General features: G+C 35.3%; 1 protein-coding gene across 4 annotated transcripts in view; it reads left to right on the top strand.

The window, feature by feature from the left end:
- CACNA2D1 (calcium voltage-gated channel auxiliary subunit alpha2delta 1) overlaps window positions 1-19,748 on the top strand; it is a 504,363-nt gene that overhangs the window by 392,372 nt on the left and 92,243 nt on the right. For all 4 annotated transcript variants that reach the window (XM_030822006.1, XM_030822005.1, XM_030822007.1 and 1 more), the window contains one exon: window positions 18,214-18,372. In XM_030822006.1, coding sequence (XP_030677866.1) covers window positions 18,214-18,372 — 159 coding nt within the window. The remainder of the gene's footprint in view (window positions 1-18,213; window positions 18,373-19,748) is intronic.

The following is a 19,748-nucleotide window of genomic DNA, read 5'->3' as shown; positions in this document are numbered from 1 at the left end:
AGTTGTCACATATAGAGCTGGATGATCTCCAGTGGACAGATCATTTTATCTACCTAGTTGTTTAGTGCCTTTTCTGTGACGAATGTTCTCTAGCAAACATTGATGCAAAACAAAGACATCTTTATGCTTCATGCCTACTTCCGTAGGTCCATCCTCATGTTGCTTCTCCAAAACTATGTATGAGGAACATCTAATCTTGATCCTTTTAGGACTTTGGACAACCAGCCATGCCATTTATAACTGTATAGGAGTCCATGAGTTTTCTAATTGTGGGTTACTTATTTTCCACAACATATTGATGGCCAGTTATATTTTGCCTCAATATCCCTAAACATCCATTCCCTGGCATATTATCTCAGTATCTTCTGGTTCATATTAGGCAGATCCTGCAACTCTTTTGTTAAATATCCTCTTTTTTTTTGTTTGTTTTCATGGAGTAGAGACTGTACTTTTCAAGGTGGGCCGTGTTGAAACTTAGCCTTTTTTTTTTTTTTTTTTAAACTTTTGAGTAGGTTTATTGTCATGTAACCTTTTGGGATTCTTTCCCTTTTTTTTATTATATATATATTTTTATTATACTTTAAGTTCTAGGGTACATGGGCACAACGTGCAGGTTTGTTACATATGTATACATGTGCCATGTTGGTGTGCTGCACCCATTAACTTGTCATTTACATTAGGTATATCTCCTAATGCTGTCCCTCCCCCCTCCCCTCACCCCACAACAGGCCCCGGTGTGTGATGTTCCCCTTCCTGTGTCCAAGTGTTCTCATTGTTCAATTCCCACCTATGAGTGAGAACATGCAGTGTTTGGTTTTTTGTCCTTGCGATAGTTTGCTGAGAATGATGGTTTCCAGCTTCATGTCCCTACAAAGGACATGAACTCATCATTTTTTATGGCTGCATAGTATTCCATGGTGTATATGTGCCACATTTTCTTAATCCAGTCTATCATTGTTGGACTTTTCAGTTGGTTCCAAGTCTTTGCTATTGTAAGTAGTGCCGCAGTAAACATACATGTGCATGTGTCTTTATAGCAGCATGATTTATATTCCTTTGGGTATATACCCAGTAATGGGATGGCTGGGTCAAATGGTACTTGGCCTTTTTGTTGTCTAAAGCCATTAGGTGAGATAGGATCAGATCATGAGGAAAGTATGCATCATCTTTTATGGTCTCTAGGAACACAGAAGCTACTGCCCTCTAACTAAGGGTCGCCGGTTACTTTTGCCTGTCCAGAGGGTATAGGGGAATCCAGAATTTTATATTCTGAAGTCCATTAGATGTCCTCATCCTAGTACAAAGGGTGCCTCTCCTTGCCTATTGATGTTCTGACTTTTGCATAGAAAGCTGCCAAGGTTGTGAATGCAGCGTACTTTATAATTCTGAGATTCTCAAAAGAAAATTCTGAGCCAAATTTCTAGCACATGCCGACCTTCCCAAAATGGGAAATGAGAATCTTTTAATTAGTTGCCACACAGGTTTTCTGGCTTTCTTACTTCACCCTTAGTTGATAGTTGGCTGACATAAGGCTATCATTTTCTTCAGTGAAATTCAACAACCAGCCAACTCATAGTTTTATGATTACTGTTGTCCCCATATCTCTCAAACGCTAGGTGCATCCCCATTAATCAGTATTTTATTCTGATCACTGCAGATGAAAATCTTAGCAATTGTGTTGCCACAGCATCTGAGGAGTTTTTTGACTCCAGTGATGACTATACACCCAGGTACCAATAGGGTCTTTGTTGCCATGTGTTTAGGAAATTATTCAATTCTGGAATCCCATTCTGAAGGTCTGCTTACTAAGAACACTGGTGGTATCTGCTTATATTGAGTTTCCCCAGAATAGTCACTGAGACAAGGATTCAAGCTTAAATGGCTTATTTGGAAAGTAACTCTAGGAAAGACTGTTAGAGAAATGTGGGAATTAAAACAAGGCAGAGAATAAATGATTCATCTTCAAACGAGTTTCCACTGTGAGTGAGTGGAGCTTATTTCTCTGGGAATAAGTATAGATTTCATGAATTAGAGTTATCCCTTCCAAGGGGAAAAATGTGCTGGAGTATATAAAGTTGATGACTATTCCCAAGTAATGTTAATTCTCTGGCATTCCCAGACTACCATGTGCAAAAGCAGAGGGTTCCCTGCAATCTCAGGCAGTTAAAAGTTGGGTTGACATGAATGGAAAAATGGATGGGGCATCAATATCATCTAGCTCAATTAGAAACTGAATAATGCTATCAATAAAATGCTTTAAAATAATTTCTGATTAAGCAAGCTTTGAATGAATTTTACACTGTCAACGTTTAGTCAGCAACTAACTATTTCCTAAAGAACTTATAATGGGCATTGGGATTCTTAATGCCTGCCAATTTTAAAGGCCATTGATTTTCTTAAAGAATTATGTTGTTAAATGTGTATTTATTTGAAGAAAATTGTTAACTAATTTCTTAAGAAACACAGTTGCAGGATATCTCCTTGTGGTTTCTGTGAACCAGGTTAATACAGACTTTACTGATGCACTGACAGCTCTTTGTAAATCCTAAGCTGGGTGTACTCATTTGGTGTGGCTTGAATGTGTGAGCTAAAAGCATATGGGAAAACAGAATATATTACTCATAGGAAAAACTGGGAATACATTTCACCTGGAAGGATGCGCCTCAGTACCTCAAGTTAAAAGTTATTAAACTACCTCCATTAATATGTCAGAAATAGGGCAGAAAAGTAATATTGAAACATGCACAACTCATGGAACTTAAAAGATAAATAATCAGGAAGACATTTGAAAGATGAGGTCATAGTAACTTTCCACTCTGCTTCTGGAGATACGTATTACTGGTTTCGGCTCCTGGTATTACTGGTCCCAGCTCCTAGTTCCTCCTTAGGCTTAATTAGTTTTGGTTACTTATTTACTTGTTTATGGCTCTTATTTACCATAAAAATATCATTTTTTTGTCAACTACACTCTGAAGTTTTAACTGTACACTTTTGTTTAATTTTATTTCAAAATAATCATTAATATATTTTTATGATTGAAAACTCACTAAATAATTTTAAGTGATTATATTGAGACATAGATCTGCTCCTCAGAAAATCAGTACAAATAAGATCCAAAGTAAACATGTGTTCATTATTTTTCTTATTTGTGCATTAACCTTCTATTTAATCATAATTGATAGGTAATTATTTAATTTTTTTTTTTTTTTTTGAGACGGAGTCTCGCTGTGTCGCCCAGGCTGGAGTGCAGTGGCGCCATCTCGGCTCACTACAAGCTCCGCCTCCCGGGTTCACACCATTCTCCTGTCTCAGCCTCCTGAGTAGCTGGGACTACAGGCGCCTGCCACCACGCCCGGCTAATTTTTTGTATTTTTAGTAGAGACGGGGTTTCACTGTGTTAGCCAGGATGGTCTCAATCTCCTGACCTTGTGATCCGCCCACCTCTGCCTCCCAAAGTGCTGGGATTACAGGCCATTTAATTTTTTTAAAGCAATGTTCATGCGGCAGAAACTGTTCTAAGTGTTTTTCATGGTAATTTGTTTAGTCTTTACGGCAACCCTGTGAGGTTGATAATACTACTGTTCTTAATATTACGGATAAGAAAACAGGTAGAAAAAGTCTTAGCAATTTTTCCAAGAAAAGAGAAAGAACTGGAGCATAGCCATCTTCATTCATGATTCTAGATTTAACCAAAAAGTTATGAAGCGAAATCTTCAGGAATATTTATTTACTTTCTTTACCATTATCTTTTGCTCTTATCAAACTTCATATATTCTTATTTGCATTTATAATCTTTAGTTCAACCACATTATATATAATCTTCAGTGTCAATCACATTAAATTCATAATTTTAAAGAAAGTTTTCAGTCTTATGAGTTACTCTGCTTTGAGTATATACTGCCTGAAATTGATATATGTAAAGAGAATTGATTCTTACGCAACATTCTGGTAAGAAAAAAGTAAAATTACATTTTTGTCTTTAACATATAGGCCCTTCTCATTAAATACAGATTTAACAATTTAATGATATGGAAATTCTCAGGAAAAAACCTTCAAAATATATTTATAATGTCAAATTGTATGTGTGCGTGCACATGTGCATGTGTATTTTATTTTCTCTCTAAAGCTGTTTGAAAGTCCAGGAAAGCAACAATATACCTTTAGCTTTTGTAACTTCAGGAATCCATAGTAATAAGGCACTGAGGAAGGAGGGAGTGGTTCTATAGTTAACTTTGACAGTAATTTTTCCTTAGAGACCTCATGCATTTCTCTTTATCTTCATACCCAAAAGAATGTGGGTCATCCAAAGACTTAGGATGCAATCTATATTAACACTTTCCCAAAGTTGCCCAGAAGCCACCAGACAGAAAAATCAAGTAGCCTCTCATTTTTAGGGTTATTTGTCTAAATAAAATAAAAATGTTATTAAAAAATAACAGTATTAAAAAATAACAGTAATTTTTCATGCTTAAATCATGTATAAGATGTCAGAACTAAAGCTGCATCATTTCTGAGTGTTTCTGCTATCTCCAGGGTTGTTCTTTGTTGCAGAAAGGAAGCCTGCTGTTAGCAAAGCTGAAATGCAAGCATAATGTAGCTGTTTTCCCACTAATCCAGTTATATGCTTTGATAGGAGTCAGTGGTAGATGATAGGAGCAGCAATTCAATCACAGCGTGTTCTGATTTGCAGGCAAAATTTCAAATGTTGACACAGGGATTTGAATTTGTTTATGAATGTGAGGGAGTTTGACATTTTAGGAGTAAAATACTGCAGGCCAGTGGAGGATGATGGGAAAATGTATATGGATTGCAGACAATATGCTAAAAGTTAACAACCAAAGAAGATCTTCATGTCTTTTAATAAAACCGCACATTTCTTACTAAAGAATTAGATGCACATGTTATGATTATGTTAAGGATCTTTGAGTCAGTTTTCTTCGTGGAAGCTTTTCCATTTCACAGTCATTATAAAATACTGTCTTTGATTTTTTACCAGAAAAAAAAATAATCAAAATATAATTCCTTATATCTTTGCTCTTGCTTGTAGGAGATAACTTTTTAAAAAATTAGTTGTTCCTTTTGTCCAGATTGTAGTCGCTAAGCAACAGTCCTAGAAGTGACCGTTTATAAATGTAAGTACAAAGTCAAAAGTGAAGAACCATAGCTAAATAGGAGGCTGGAAAGGAAGGTGAGCCCTATTCCAGCTGGAAGCTTTTCCCTAAATGCAACTGCTAAAAAAGCCTGCAGATTTCCTGGGTCCAGACCTCTGTGTGAGACAGGTCTGTGCTTATTATTTGTCCATATAAACAAACAATAATTCTGAATATGGTATTCTAAAGATTGTAAAAGTCTTTGCTTTCCACAGTATGTGGTTCAAGGAGCCAGTGTATGTTGGTTTATATCAAGTAAAGAGCAACACGATGGAATGATCCTGCCAACACGTTATACCTGCATGGACAGTGTTAGTAAGGTCACATCTGGTTTGACTCATTCTTCACAGGCAACCCTGTCTCTTACATGGACTGGTAGAATTGCATAGGGATAATGTGCAGCTTTGGAAACTACTAGTTTTATGACCTTATGCAAGTAACCTAGGGCTTCTGTCAGTTTCCTATCTTAAAAATGGACAGGATAATTTAACTTGCTAAAATGTTGTTGAGTACCAAGTGAAATGTCACATGTAAAGTGCTTATATATTGTAATCATGTATTATGATGATGATTATTGTTATTTAGTGTCATCTTCCAACATTTTTCCACCAACTGTTGGGAGACATTTCTTTATGAATCTTTCACATTTAAGTCTAAGCATTAACAGCCAATTTACTCAGATTTATTTGCATTCCAGGATAGTAAAGAGATTTCTCCTTCTCCCGAAGAGATTTTCATTGCAGAGTAATTAAACTATTGTGTCTCTCTGGAAGGGAGGATGAGTGTGGGCTGTCAGAAGCCCTAGTATAAGATCAGGGACTTCCTCATCTTGGGACTCCTGACTGGAAACCCATCTCACTACCTATGCAGGTGACCCCTGGCTGTCCTCCTATCATCCTGTGGGAATTGAGGTTTGGGCAGCTTGTGCAAACAAAGATGTTACTCTGCTCCCCTGTTGCTATGAGTAATAAACTCTTTGTCTCTGACTCATAGGGCTTGTATTTTTTCTGCCTTTTATCTATGGCACCGTAGGAGGCTAACTTGTTAGCTTACAACTGCTGTAAAATCTCAGACATTTCAGTTCCTGACTTGATTGTTTAACACCAAACTAATATCAGAGCAGGGGGTTGTTTAAATATGGAGTTGCACTGTGTAGGCAAGTAAGAGATGATTTCAATTGTTCCATTTCCTATGTGCTTTAAATTTCAGATTTCCTTCTAAAATATGCCTAATGTATTCCTAGACAAGGACATGTTTTGTTGGTTTTTTAGATAAGGAACTTCGCTACTCAGCGTATGAAAATGAGTACAATTGTAAATTGCTGCACAATTTGAACTTAAAAGCTATTTCTATCCCCCAATGCTAAAAGTTTCTTACAAAATAGACCCTCTTTTGGCCAGAGCTCAAATAAAATAAAAGATATTTGCCATGCCAATACAGTTTTGTGACAAATCTAAGAGAGTAATTTCTTGTCTTATCAAAAGCGATCCATCTAGAGTTCAGGAAAACTTTGTTGATCTATTGCTCATTTATGTCAACAAGAAGACTGCAGTTTATTCTCTTGCCATCGAAGTGGGGCCTGTAGCCAAGCAGCCTGAGCCTTGCCTGGGAGCTCTGTTAAGCAATGGGTAGAAATGCAGCATCTCAAGCTGCACTCCGGAGCTAAGGAGAACATCTGCATTTGGAAAGTCCCCCGAGTGATTCCTGTGCAGGGGTTTTTATCACATTACTGTTAACTGTGTGTACAACTGGCAGGCTTCGCGTCATTATAGAAGAGGAAATCAGTATACTAAAGAGGTACATTTAGCAAATTCAGCAGATGATTACCTGGGGCTTGTTGTAAATAATCATGTAATTTTCACTGACTCAGATTTTAAGAGCTTGGTAATTTATAGAATTCTTAATACTATGAATGTTTGAATATTTTTATTTTGTAGACATTTGTTTCTTTGGGGATGGGGGGAGGTCTTAAAACAGGAAGAAATGGAATTAAGAGAATGTGTTAAAAGAAGAAGAATTCTATCTTCTTATGCACTTTTTTTTAGGTAAAGATGGGACCTTTATAAAAGTATTTTCATTCAAAAGACATAAAGAAATTATGGACAGTAAGAAAAGATCAAACAAAAAGACAAATTTAGTTGTTATAATAGCAGGGCAAAGCCATCAAGGTTATTTAGGATTTTTCTTTTTTTTTTTTATGAGATGCCAGAAGATAACTTAATTGCTTTGGAAATATAAAGAGAGTTTATAAGACGGTGTTGACAAGTATGATAAGTATTTTTTTCCCATTAATTACATGGTACACTAAGTTTTTGGCACTTAGAAATTCATCGTATATGTAAAAAGGAAATTGCAAAGTAATATTCAGGGTGAGGCAAAGGGAATACTTTTGTTCTAAACTGAACTATCGTTTTAAAAATTATAAAAGTTATTGACTTATTTGATGGGGCTTGAAGGACTAGGAAAAGATGTCACGTGTGTCAGTACTTATTAGATGCAATTTTTTAAATTATAGTTTCATTTAATTTTGAGTGTAGGTAAAGAGAGTGACTTGGACTGGCCTGAGCAATAGATGTAGGAGAATTGTTCAGAGTTCTTTAAATTAAACTATCATATTTGTTCTTAATTATTTAGTAGGCTTAAAATTCAAAAGAAATTCAAATGTAAATTGACACTATGAGAACTTATTAGTAAAATGCATACACTGCAATCTTAATTGTTGAATAAAAATCTATTTCATCAAATTCCTAGAGGAATAAAAAAAGCATTTTGAGAATTTTGATGTATATATTATAGCTTGAAAACTAATGTGCTAAGACATGAAAATATTTTTACCTTATGTTAATGTATAAGAGATTTTTCATAAAGTGACAATTTGTTATCTTATAAACTTCGAATAAAAATATTGGCAATTACTTTTTTCTACAACTAATTCACCTTTGTAATGTTTTGTTCAGTAATCCATGTTTATTGCACACTTTAAAATATATTTTGAAATATATTTTAAAATATGAAATCTCTCCTGCTATGTAGTTTGATAGGTATCTTCTTTACCTATCTTTTTGTCATTAATTTATATCATAATCATGCTCTAAGTTTTCCAGATGTATATCATTTGTCTCAATGGAACTGAGTTAAATTGAATATAATTCCTTCAACCCTAGTTGATAACTGTCATCAGCTGTTTCTGCATCCCAGCTACAATTTAATATTTAAAAGAATTCATTGGTGATGTGAATAAACTTTCTTAAAAGGCAGATGTATCTTTTCTGTCTAGTGAATGTCTTATAGATGTGTACAGATGAGAAATTACTTCTGCTTACCATTACATGAATCTGGATGCTTCCAGGTCTAGATAGCTGCCTGATCATCCCCCAGATCTTCCCCCAGCTCAGGTCTTTGCTCAAATACTGCCTGATAGAGAGGCCTTCCCTGACTACTGTCTCTCAGACAGCATTCCAATTTTGTTATTCAACCACTTTGTTTATTTAATATTTCACGTCACTTCATTTTTTCTATCATTTCTCTTCACCTGGTATTTTACATATGTTTGTTATTTTCTGTATCTCTGTATTCCCTCCTCTCCAAGAATGTATGCTTCTTTGAGTATAGAGTCTTTTTCGTACTAACATTACTATACATAGAATAGTTCAAGGCACATAGTGGTGGTTCTTGAAGTGACTCTACCTTTTTGTCAATCAGAACAGTGCTGAACAAAAAATGTACTAGATGGATGTCAGAATTTTATAAACAGTTTCAGTCAGTGATAAGTTAACTTCATGTTCTTCTTATGTGGCCAATCATATGATCAGTATTGTGGTATCTCTGCTCTACAAACACATTAGTTACGTATGCCATTCTTTTTGTGTTCTTCAAGCAAACTGAGCCATCCGTTTTATTTTATTTTATTTTTCAACTAGGGAATTTTCCAAGTACTCAGCTTCAGGTATCATGAAAATATTGTGCATATTGGTCACGTGTGCATCACAGTGTTGGTAAAGGGGACCAGATCAGAGAGTATGTGATTGTTTCATCATTTCATTAAGGTTTTGTCTTCAGGAGCTGGCATTCAGATTTCTAGAGGGCTATGCAAAAAACATTTGTAATGGAAATAATACTGATAAGATTATTGTACCTGGAGAATGATGGAGTGGGAAAGAAAGCTGCCCATTTTTCCAGTTGGAAAAGTGCTGTGGACTCAGGAGTGCACAGTGGTTGTTTAAAAGATGGTTGAGAAGACAGAAATGTCAGGTGGAGATGCAGGGGGATGCTAAATTCAGTTTACATTTCAAGTAAAAGAACGGCCTACTTTCAGTGACTTCAAATGTTTTTAAATGGATATGATTAGAGAATTATAAAAATTTTCTCTATCAAAATATAAACAGAATATATTAAAAATGATAATTGGGACTTTTTCAGAAATCCATCCAAGATTTCAACAAGGTAAACAGACTAAATGTAGGTTACATCATGATTCGAGTTGTTTGGAATATTTGTTTAAAAATGAAAATATTTATTGAAATGTTTGATGAATGATGCTTTACATTTATAGGCAAACACAATTCATGTCTTTATAATTATAATAGGGAATTGTATTCCATTTTTCTCTACTGGTGCCATTTTTTAGACATATACAGAATTTATTCCATATTTATATTTTTGTCCTGATTGTTAAACTATCTGATGTAAATTATATAATTTTAGAATTTGAAGGGCTTTCCACCTAATCCAGAAAAACCGTTTATTTCAGAAAGGAGCAATCTGCAGCTCAGGGGAGATAATTGAATCAGTTTTGGCTGTAATGCTTATTAGAGGCAAGGCCTGGACTAGACTTGGTTTTCCTAAATTGATTAAAGAAGAGATAATTCATTCTCAGTATGTTTCTGTTTTTATACAATGGACCAAGGAAACCGCAAACCAGCAGCCACTGTTGGGAACAGCGCCGTTAACTTGAAGAGTGGAGTGGCCAACTCCACGAGTGTCATTAGTGAAGATATTTATGTCTCTGACTGTGAGAGGGTGACCACGCCTTCTAGTTTTCCCTGGACAGGGATTAACGACAGAAATTAAAATCACATTCACAACATTAGCAAAAGTCATGAATTAACTAGCAGTACGTTTAGTAATATATTTAGGACCTATATTAAAGATAGAGAAAAGAATGTGAGAGATATATTTAAAAGATTTGGTATTTGGAATTAATGAATAATTTTCCTGGAATGAAAAGGATACCCATGTGAAGATGGCAGTTTTTCTAATTTACTCGTAAAAGCAATTTTAATTTGACAAAAATTTCTAAAGCTACTGCAGTAGGAAGACAGTTGTGAAGAATATCACATGACGGGATGTGGTAGCTTTCTCCTCTGTTATTAAACTGTAATTGAAAACGATTAAAGACCTTAGAGAAAAGTGCGTCAGGAAGTTTGCGCTTGGGGTTGAGGTCTGAACCTTGGTTGCTGTTTGACTCTGAACGCTTTGTTTAACGTTATACACCTCATTTCCTCAACTATATAATGGGAAGCCTATTAAAACTAAAACTGTAGCTTGTTGAAAGTTAAACAACTTAATGGATATCAAGTGTTTAGCCTGGCACGCAGGTGATTCTCAATACATGTTAGCTAATGCTTTTTTTAAATTATTCATATTAAAAAAGCTCATGAAATAACAGAGGGACAAAGGACTAAAAAATTACAGAAATGTATTCAAAATCTTAATTTGTTATAAGGAATGTATCATGAATGAATATATCATAAATGGGAAATTTCGCTATTTGTAAAAACAAATTGCCTAATTTTGTTATCACCTCATAGTGCTGGGGAAACTAAATTCCACCATGACTATATACCAAAACCCATGAAACATTAGTAAGGTTACAGATGAGTAATTTCCTGACTGATAGACAGTTGATTTTCTAAGTACAAAACTCTTTTAAGAAATAGTAAAGGAATAGGCTCATAGGTTCAGATTAATAGTAAGCAACGATCTGGAAAAACAGAACTACACAAAAATTAATATATGAGAAAAAGGGTCATTTTGCTAGCAATGAAATTCAAATAGTTAAAATACTGAAATATTTTTATTTACAATTTAGCAAATAAAAAATGGGAAGTGTTTATGAGGCTGCAGTGAAACTAGCACACATATACTTTAAATTGGCGCAAAGTTTTTGGAAAGTAATTTGGTAACAGATAAACTAGAAAGCATTTTTTTTTCTATTCATCTGGACTTTTCATTTATTGACTTCTGAAATTCAAAGACATACTAAACATACAAAAATGCAGCTAAGTCGCAGTAGCAAATGAACCAAAGTCCTGACTGCAGTTATAACATTTCACCCAGACATTGAATTCTAAACAGCCACTTTATAAATCTTATTTCCCATCAGTTTTCCAGAAATAACTCTTAACTGGGAATGTATCCACATCTGTAAGGATAAATGTTATCAGCTGTTTTATCTGGATTTTAGAATAATCATTTTCATATCTCTTATAGTCAAATCTACTATGAAAAATATGAAAATGAAAATAAATTTTGAAAGTTTTTTAAAAATGGGAATAAGTACATAAAACAAACATAGCCAAAATCTTGGAGCGCACGGCCTCTGGTCATTTTCCTTTTATTTTCCTGCATCGCCATCTGGTGGCCAAAATGTGGATAGTGTCTGATACCATAATTTGTGTTTGTACTTACTAATATGCAAAATTTTATTGTTTCTAATTTAGATTATTTAATATATCTTATAAAGTATAAATTTGTTATATATGTTATCCATCATAGTTAACTTGTGTAAATAAGTTTACTAATATTATTTTAATTTAAAAAATCCTTTTCCAAAGCAGTCAGGTCTGGATTTGAATTATTATTTTTGCTGATCATTACATGGCTTAAGCCAACAATTTTGCAGCATTATTTATCTTACATGCCAGAAATAGAGAAAATAAAACATTAAGACATGTTAAGTAATAAATATTGAACAATTTTTTCAAAAACTATAGTTATGTCCTATTTTTGCTTATTAAAAATGCTTTACGACTAAACAATGTACAAAGTACCCTAAAGAAAGCCTGCCTTTAAACATTTAGAATCCATGCATAGGAGAATGGTCTTTCTGAGGGGAAGGGATGCAAATTAAAAGACATGTTGAGAGCTGGGTACAGTGGCTCATGCCTATAATTCCAGCTGCTTGGGAGGCCAAGTTGGGAGGATCACTTGAGGCCAGGAATTTGAAACCAGCCTGGGCAAAATAGTAAGACCCTGTCTCATTTTTTAAAACTAAAAATAATTTTTAAAAGACAGGTCAAGTGGGCAAAGAATAAATGAACTACTTCTCTTTCACTGCAGTTTCAAGTAGAAGATACGACCTTAAGAATATCTTTTGTCATTAATTCTTAATATTTCCAGTGCAGAACTACTTGACTGTACTAAACCATTCAAAGGAAGACTTGGGACTCCAAGAAGATGTGTTCTAGTTGCCATTTCCAGACAAAGGGCACTTCCCGTAACTTTCTGCTTCTTTGACTTGTAGTGTGTATTAAGGCAACAGGAATATTTGGTTGTTTGTATCCTGACATAATGTGATGACGAGCAGAGTCCCTCTTCTCAGAAATATTTCATGGAATGATTTCATATTCAGCAGAGGAAATTAGAGCAAAAATAGAGACTACCTTTACAAAACCAAAAGCTTGGCTTATTTCATTTGAGATACTGATACTTTGTTTTGACTGGAAAGCATCTTTCAATTTGCGTACTTGACTGTGATATTTAATAAGAAGTTTCTTTGGAAGTATTGAAATGCGTTGATCATAGTTTTAACAGAAACTGTTTCAAACACTAAACTCATGTTTGTGGGACACTTGTATCATCCTGTTAGTCAACTTTATTTCAAGCTCAATACAGCTGAGGCAGTTTATCTGAATCTTATGAATTAGGAATCTGTTCTAATTTTAGTACTGAGTATCCTAATGCTTTTTACTAAAATAATTTTTAAAACAATAGAGTTGCCATTTAACATCTACTGTATGTCAGACTCTATGTTAGATGTTCTGTACATCTTTATTTGACTATTTTAATGTCTATTTGGACAGAATATTTGTACTTTTGAATGTACAAGTTTAACAACATTGCAGAGCTAAGATGCAATTCATCTACTTATAAATCTATAGCTTATTGATTAACATTTTACACTGACTTCTAATTTACATAGCTTGATTATTGATCAACATTTTACACTGGCTTCTAATTTTCTTAAAGTCCACATCCAAGGAGTTTAAACATTTATCCATTATCCATTTATTCAGTAAATATTTATAGCGTGTCTATTACATGCTAAGTACAGAAAATGCAGTGGTGGTGTGGACATATTCTCTGGCCATGTGGGCTAATAATCCAATAGAGGGGTCTATTTATTAAGCTAGGATACAGAGAAATATGATAGTATAACTGGTGCTCTGTAAAAAAGAGATAGATTTAAGAGAGCTTAGTACTGGGTGATTTAATGTAGTCAGGGAAGGTCATGAAAACTTTCATGAGGACTGAGTGAAGAAGGGAGAAAAAGTATAGTAAGCAGAGGAACAGTATATATAGTGGGAAAAAGTGTTTTTGGCAGAAGGAACAAGAGATGTGGAAGGGCAAAGAAAGAATAACCCAATGCTAGAGTAGAAATACAAACCCTCCAGGATTTTTACCCCAGATGCCCATGTTAACACATGTGCCTTCTATCTAAACTGGCCAACAGAAATTGTTCTCAGCAGGTCTAATGAGTGACCTACTTAGTTGAATTTTCTGGGATTGGAAAAGGAATCAATATGATGTTAGTTTGGATTTCTGACTCTGTCATGTTAAATACACACTTTTACAAGAAGTATTTTCTTAATAGATGACAAAATCAGAGCTCCTTCAATCTCTTTTCACTCGCCATATACCATTTCAAAGTTTTGTAATATATTTACTATCACACTTTTGCTCTAAGGTTTTTAATATATGGTTTTAAATTAGTATGTAGGCACATGTTATCAAAGACTGCTACTTCAGCCCATGAAAATTAACCTATTTTTAAAATATACATAATACGATATAAGCTGATGAGTCTAAGATATCTGTGAAATATAGTCTTATCTGATTATAAACTTTCAAATTTCTCATCACTTTCCTAGGAGAGTAAGATTTGCTATAGGGAGTTACACTTTGTAAGTTATTCCTTTCTGTACGTTATTTATGAGTTTTATTATGAGTGCAATTGTAGTAATTCTGTTATACACTACTGAATATGTATTTAATGAATTGAATTTACATTTAATCAGTTTGTGTTAAAGTGACTTAATGAGATGCTTCACTTTTCTGTGTTAAAAGCAGGTCAAGGCCAACTGAAAGACTCTGAGCAATACATTATTCAGTGCTCAATTTCTGCATAACTTGTACCTTTATGGTGATTCATGGTTTAAATAAGTCAGTTAATAACATTTCCTGTAACCATTTCTAATAATTCTCTAAGGTCACTTTACTATTAATATATTGGCAAACTGTATTTTTACTTACCAATACAGGGGAATTCTAACATTTATTTGTTTTGAAAATGGAACATGTAGAATAAGCTTGCATCCAATAACCAAAGAATAGAAGAGTGATAAAAGAGGCAGTGGGACTGGTCATTTGGACCTGAAGATACTCAGTTTTCAATATTTGAATTTATAGAAAAGAGTAAATAAATATACTGGAACTTTATTCTCACACTGGTGATATTCATGAAAGTCGTGTTCAAAATAAACATGAAAAAGGACTCACTGTGCAGGACATTTTACTTCTTGTTTTCTCTTCTCTCTAAGCCTGCCTTCTCCTCTCATTATCCTGATCATCTTGCCTCCTTGTTAAAGGAGACAAATGCCACAGACAGTAACTATCATCATCCAAATCCACATACCACCTGGCTCGGTCAGCTTCTACTCTTCTTTCCTAGAATAATGAAGTCGATGTGCATTTTCCTAAAGGGCCATTCCTCTGTGTGTCACGTGGATCCATCTGTCCCTACCTTTCCATGAACTTTATTTTTTACCTCTCTTCTATTTCCTGCATCTTTTTCTTCCTTCTCTCTTTAATATCAGTCTTCTTAGCTCGAGTGACCCCTAGCTTTAAAGTAGACTTTTCTTGACCCCCAGTCTACCCTACAGATGCCACCCGGTTTTCCTGCGCTGCATCCAGCCAAGGCACTTTGAAGATTTGCCTGCATTCAGATGCTCCTGCTGTCTATTGGTTCTGCCCTCCCCACCCCCCAACCCAAGGCTGCCTACATGATGTGGATGAGTTCACTGGGCATTTTTTGTTTGTTTTGTTTTGTTTTGTTTTTCTGAGACAGAGTTTCGCTCTTGTTGCCCAGGCTGGAGTGCAATGGCGTGGTCTTGGCTCACCGCAACCTCCGCCTCCCGGGTTCAAGTGATTCTCCTGCCTCAGCCTCACGAGTAGCTGGGATTACAGGCATGCACCACCACACCCGGCTAATTTTGTATTTTTTAGTAGAGATGGGGTTTCTCCATGTTGGTCAGGCTGGTCTCAAACTCCCGACCTCAGGTGATCCACCCGCCTTGTCCTCCCAAAATGCTGGGATTACTGGTGTTTGCCACTGTGCCCGGCCCTACTGGGCAGTTTTAAGTCCCCATCTTCTCTGTCTCCACACAGTATCTTCCTTTTGACACATTTTTCTCTCATCCAAAACAGTCCAATCTCCTGATTTCTCTCCTGTCTCCATGGAAACTTGCTCTTACTTAGTTTTCTCGGGTACTCCTATTCTACTCTACTTTTTGTTTTGTTTTGTTTTCATATGGCTTTAAACCAATTTTTTTTTTTCCTGAAGCCTTCTGGTTTTTTTTAAATAAATTATTTAGCCAAGACTTCTTTTGAGCCTCATGCTGTAAATGTTATCATTTCTTAACATGTTCACTTGCATATCTTACATCTATTGAAACCTCACCCTAAATTGAACTCTGTGCTTCTCTTCTCTATTCCTCAATTATCCCTGAACCAGTCATCCCTCCAGTCCTCTCTCCTTCCAGATGCCCGTGTCAGAAACCTGGCAGTTATTCAAGATACCGCTCTGTTATGCATCCGCCTGCTAAATCCACCACCAAGTGCTATTTGATTCTTTCTCAGAAATACCTCCTGAATTCTTCCCTTTCTAACCATCTCCACAAATAACAAAACCACTATGTATTTTCAGCTAGGTTACTGCAAAGCCTTCTAATTACTCTCCCTCCTTTATATTGTGCTCATCTCAAGTCCATTTTCCACACAGCAGCTAGGAGGCACTCTTAAAATTCTAGATTTCAATTATTTTACGTTTGGCTTAAGATCTTCCAGTGACTTTCCATTTCACAGAAAATAAAATCATCTTCAGCATTTCCATTAGACTCCACATGATCTAGTCCTTGCCTCCCTCTCTGAACTCATTTTATGTCTTTTGTCCTCCTATGAGACCGAGCTAAACTCACTCTCTTTATGTTTTCTTAAAAAGGCTTCTTTTGTTTCCATGTGAGGGCCTTTGCACATGTTGTTCTGTTTGCTTGGAATGTTCTTCCTTTGTGCTCTTCACTGGAACATTTCTCTGGAATCACAGGAAATGCTGTTTCTTAGGAGAATTTTCTTTCAAATGTTTGCAGTCCACATTAGAAATGCCTCTCCTGATATTGTCTTCTAGAGCATAATATTATATTGCTTTATAGAGTGAATCATAATTTATTATACTATATTGAGAGGCAATGCAGGATGAGTTTTTTTCATAGATAAAATGGGGATAATAATGTTTATCTTGCAGAGCATTTGCAAAGATGAAATGATTTACATTTGTAGAATAGTAAATGCAGCACATAGTAGACACTATATAACTTTATATATTTATGGTATTTTTGTGTGTGCAAATAATTATGTCTGAAAGCATGAAACTACTACCTGTCATGATTCTTGGCATATAATAGGCTGCTAGTAAATATTTGCTTAATAAACTGATGAATTGTGCAATGTACCTTGTAATTACGTTCAGTGATCTTCAGAGAAAAAATGATGAATTATATTTGCAAGAATATGTAATAACTTGTGACCCACTCATTAAAGTAAGTATATGTTTTTGATCTGAAAATATCTTTAACATTTTATCTGGCCAGTCCCTTTTTTCTGGCAAATATGCTTTTTTTTATTATTCCCATTTTGCAGATGTGACAGTCTAGGTGCCAAGAGCCTGAAGAACTTTCACAAATTACAGAGTTAATGATTGGATGACTCCACTTATCCTGTTATCCTGGATTTTGTTGCAGCATTCCTATTGTTCTTTCTTTTTGGAAATATCCAGAGAACGATGTGAATATTTTTTATGGGGTTGACAAAGTTACTTTGATGATCGTTCTTAAATTTTCCATTTTGGGCAGTTATCATTGGAGTTGATGTTTTCTCTCCCACAGCCTCTCTGCTGTTCAGGGCTCCATCGCCTTGCCTCCACGGTTCCCCTGGCACTCTTTAGTAACCTCTAAAGTGATATTTCTAAAAGGCTACCAGTTGTTCTTGATTCAGATTGCTTTGCTCTGTTAGCCTCCATAGAAAGACAGTACCATCAAATTTCAAAATGACTAAACATTGATTCATGTTATTCAGTGTATTACTTTTCCAACCAGTCTTTCCTAATAAGAGGCAATGAAAATATTTAACATGTCCCCACAACTGGGGCAGGCATCCCATATCATTTCTGGATTCTTCATATATTTTATTGCTTTGGATTATTTTTTCTACATGCTCATTAAATTTGAGAACTAGAAGGGATGTCATATAATTTAATTCTCAAATTTATAAGCAGGGAAACCAGGCTTCGGGAATATAAGCAGCAGACTCAGTGTTCCAGTATGGGTTGGTAGCTCAGATGAAAATTGCCATTTGTTTCTTATTGCACCTTTGTTACCAGCCTACTCACTTTTCCATTTGAGAGAGTAAGCAATGCAATACCGTTTAGGAGTATCAAACACAAATTCTATGAAGACTATATGGTTGATTTTAATGTTCATTTATATATTTACTTTTTGATCTTTTGCAGTTTAACAGCAATGCTCAGGATGTCAGCTGTTTTCAGCACCTTGTCCAAGCAAATGTAAGAAATAAGAAAGTGTTGAAAGATGCGGTGAATAATATCACAGCCAAAGGAATTACAGATTATAAGAAGGGCTTTAGTTTTGCTTTTGAACAGCTGCTTAATGTAAGTATCATGCTATGTCTTTCTTTGTTGTTGTTCAATTGTATTATCTGAATTTCAATATTCTGATAGTTACTACTCTCTGGGGTTAGATAGTGCTGTTTTTCATTTATTTAAAATACAGATGTGTGCAGGCAGAAGAAACCTTTGAACTAGTTTTATCTTTGAATTTAAAATTCAAAAGGTATCTAAAATGTAGATTTTTACGTTTTTGATCTTTTATTTTTTTCAACCTATGTTTTAAAAAAATTCATAAGGAAATAGTTTAATTTAATTTTGAATAAGCACTTGAAACTTAATTGGCCTATATAGAATATCATTACTTTTTCTTATCTCAATCACTACATATTTATCTGTAACCTTGCACGTTCAATCATCAAATGGTTACTGAGAACATTTTAGTTTTAAACATCTAGTTTGGGTCTTGAAGTTGTTCCTAAAATGTACAGAAAGTTCCAAACGGTAGACATTAAGATGAACAGAAATGCAACTCCCGGAGCAGGAATTCTTTCTGAGTGAGGATTCCCCACAGTCACTCATCAGTGTCTAGACTGTGAGATACTGGCATGCTTATTGCCCCATGTTATAGCATGTGTCTTTTCTTTTTGAAATGGAGTTTCACTCTTGTCACCCAGGCTGGAGTGCAGTGGCACGATCTCAGCTCGCTGCAACCTCCGCCTCCTGGGTGCAAGCGATTTTCCTGCCTCAGCCTCCCGAGTAGCTGGGATTACAGGCATCCATCACCATGCCCAGCTAATTTTTGTATTTTTAGTAGAGACGGGGTTTCACCATGTTGGCCAAGCTGGTGTTGAACTTCTGACTCCAGGTGATCCACCTGCCTTGGCCTCCCAAAGTGCTGGGATTACAGGCATGAGCTACCACTTCCGGCCTTATAGTGTGTGTCTTATACTGTGGACTAGTGTTTTTAAATTGCCTTGCCCTCTATTTCACTTTGAGTTACTTAAAAGCAGGAACCATTGTTCAATTATTTTATTTCTTACTAGGCAATATTATTATCATATTTGAGAGTAGGAACCTTACTTCTCTGCACCTTGGTTTCCCCTTGTATGCATTAGAGGTCACTATAACCTGTACCTCAGGGAATTGTGCATAAGATTGTCCACAGAACCTGGCATGTAGCAAACCACACGCAGGTGTAGGTTGCTGGGTGGTATTGGAGTCATGGTCATTATTGCTGTAATTACTAGCCCACGTCTGGTAAAAAGATCATAATGTCTGTTAATATTTGCTGAATCACTGAATGAACTCTTACATTTGGTCTTTATGCAAATATGAGTTTGTTGTTCCTGAGTGAATATTCTAAATAGTTTTTCAGATATCCAGTTGGGTGGTTCATTTATTCATTCAGCCAGTATTTA

This window comes from Nomascus leucogenys, chromosome 11 (assembly GCF_006542625.1).
Source record: "Nomascus leucogenys isolate Asia chromosome 11, Asia_NLE_v1, whole genome shotgun sequence".
Classification (NCBI taxonomy): domain Eukaryota; kingdom Metazoa; phylum Chordata; class Mammalia; order Primates; family Hylobatidae; genus Nomascus; species Nomascus leucogenys.
This window is presented reverse-complemented; position numbering and strand designations above follow the sequence as displayed.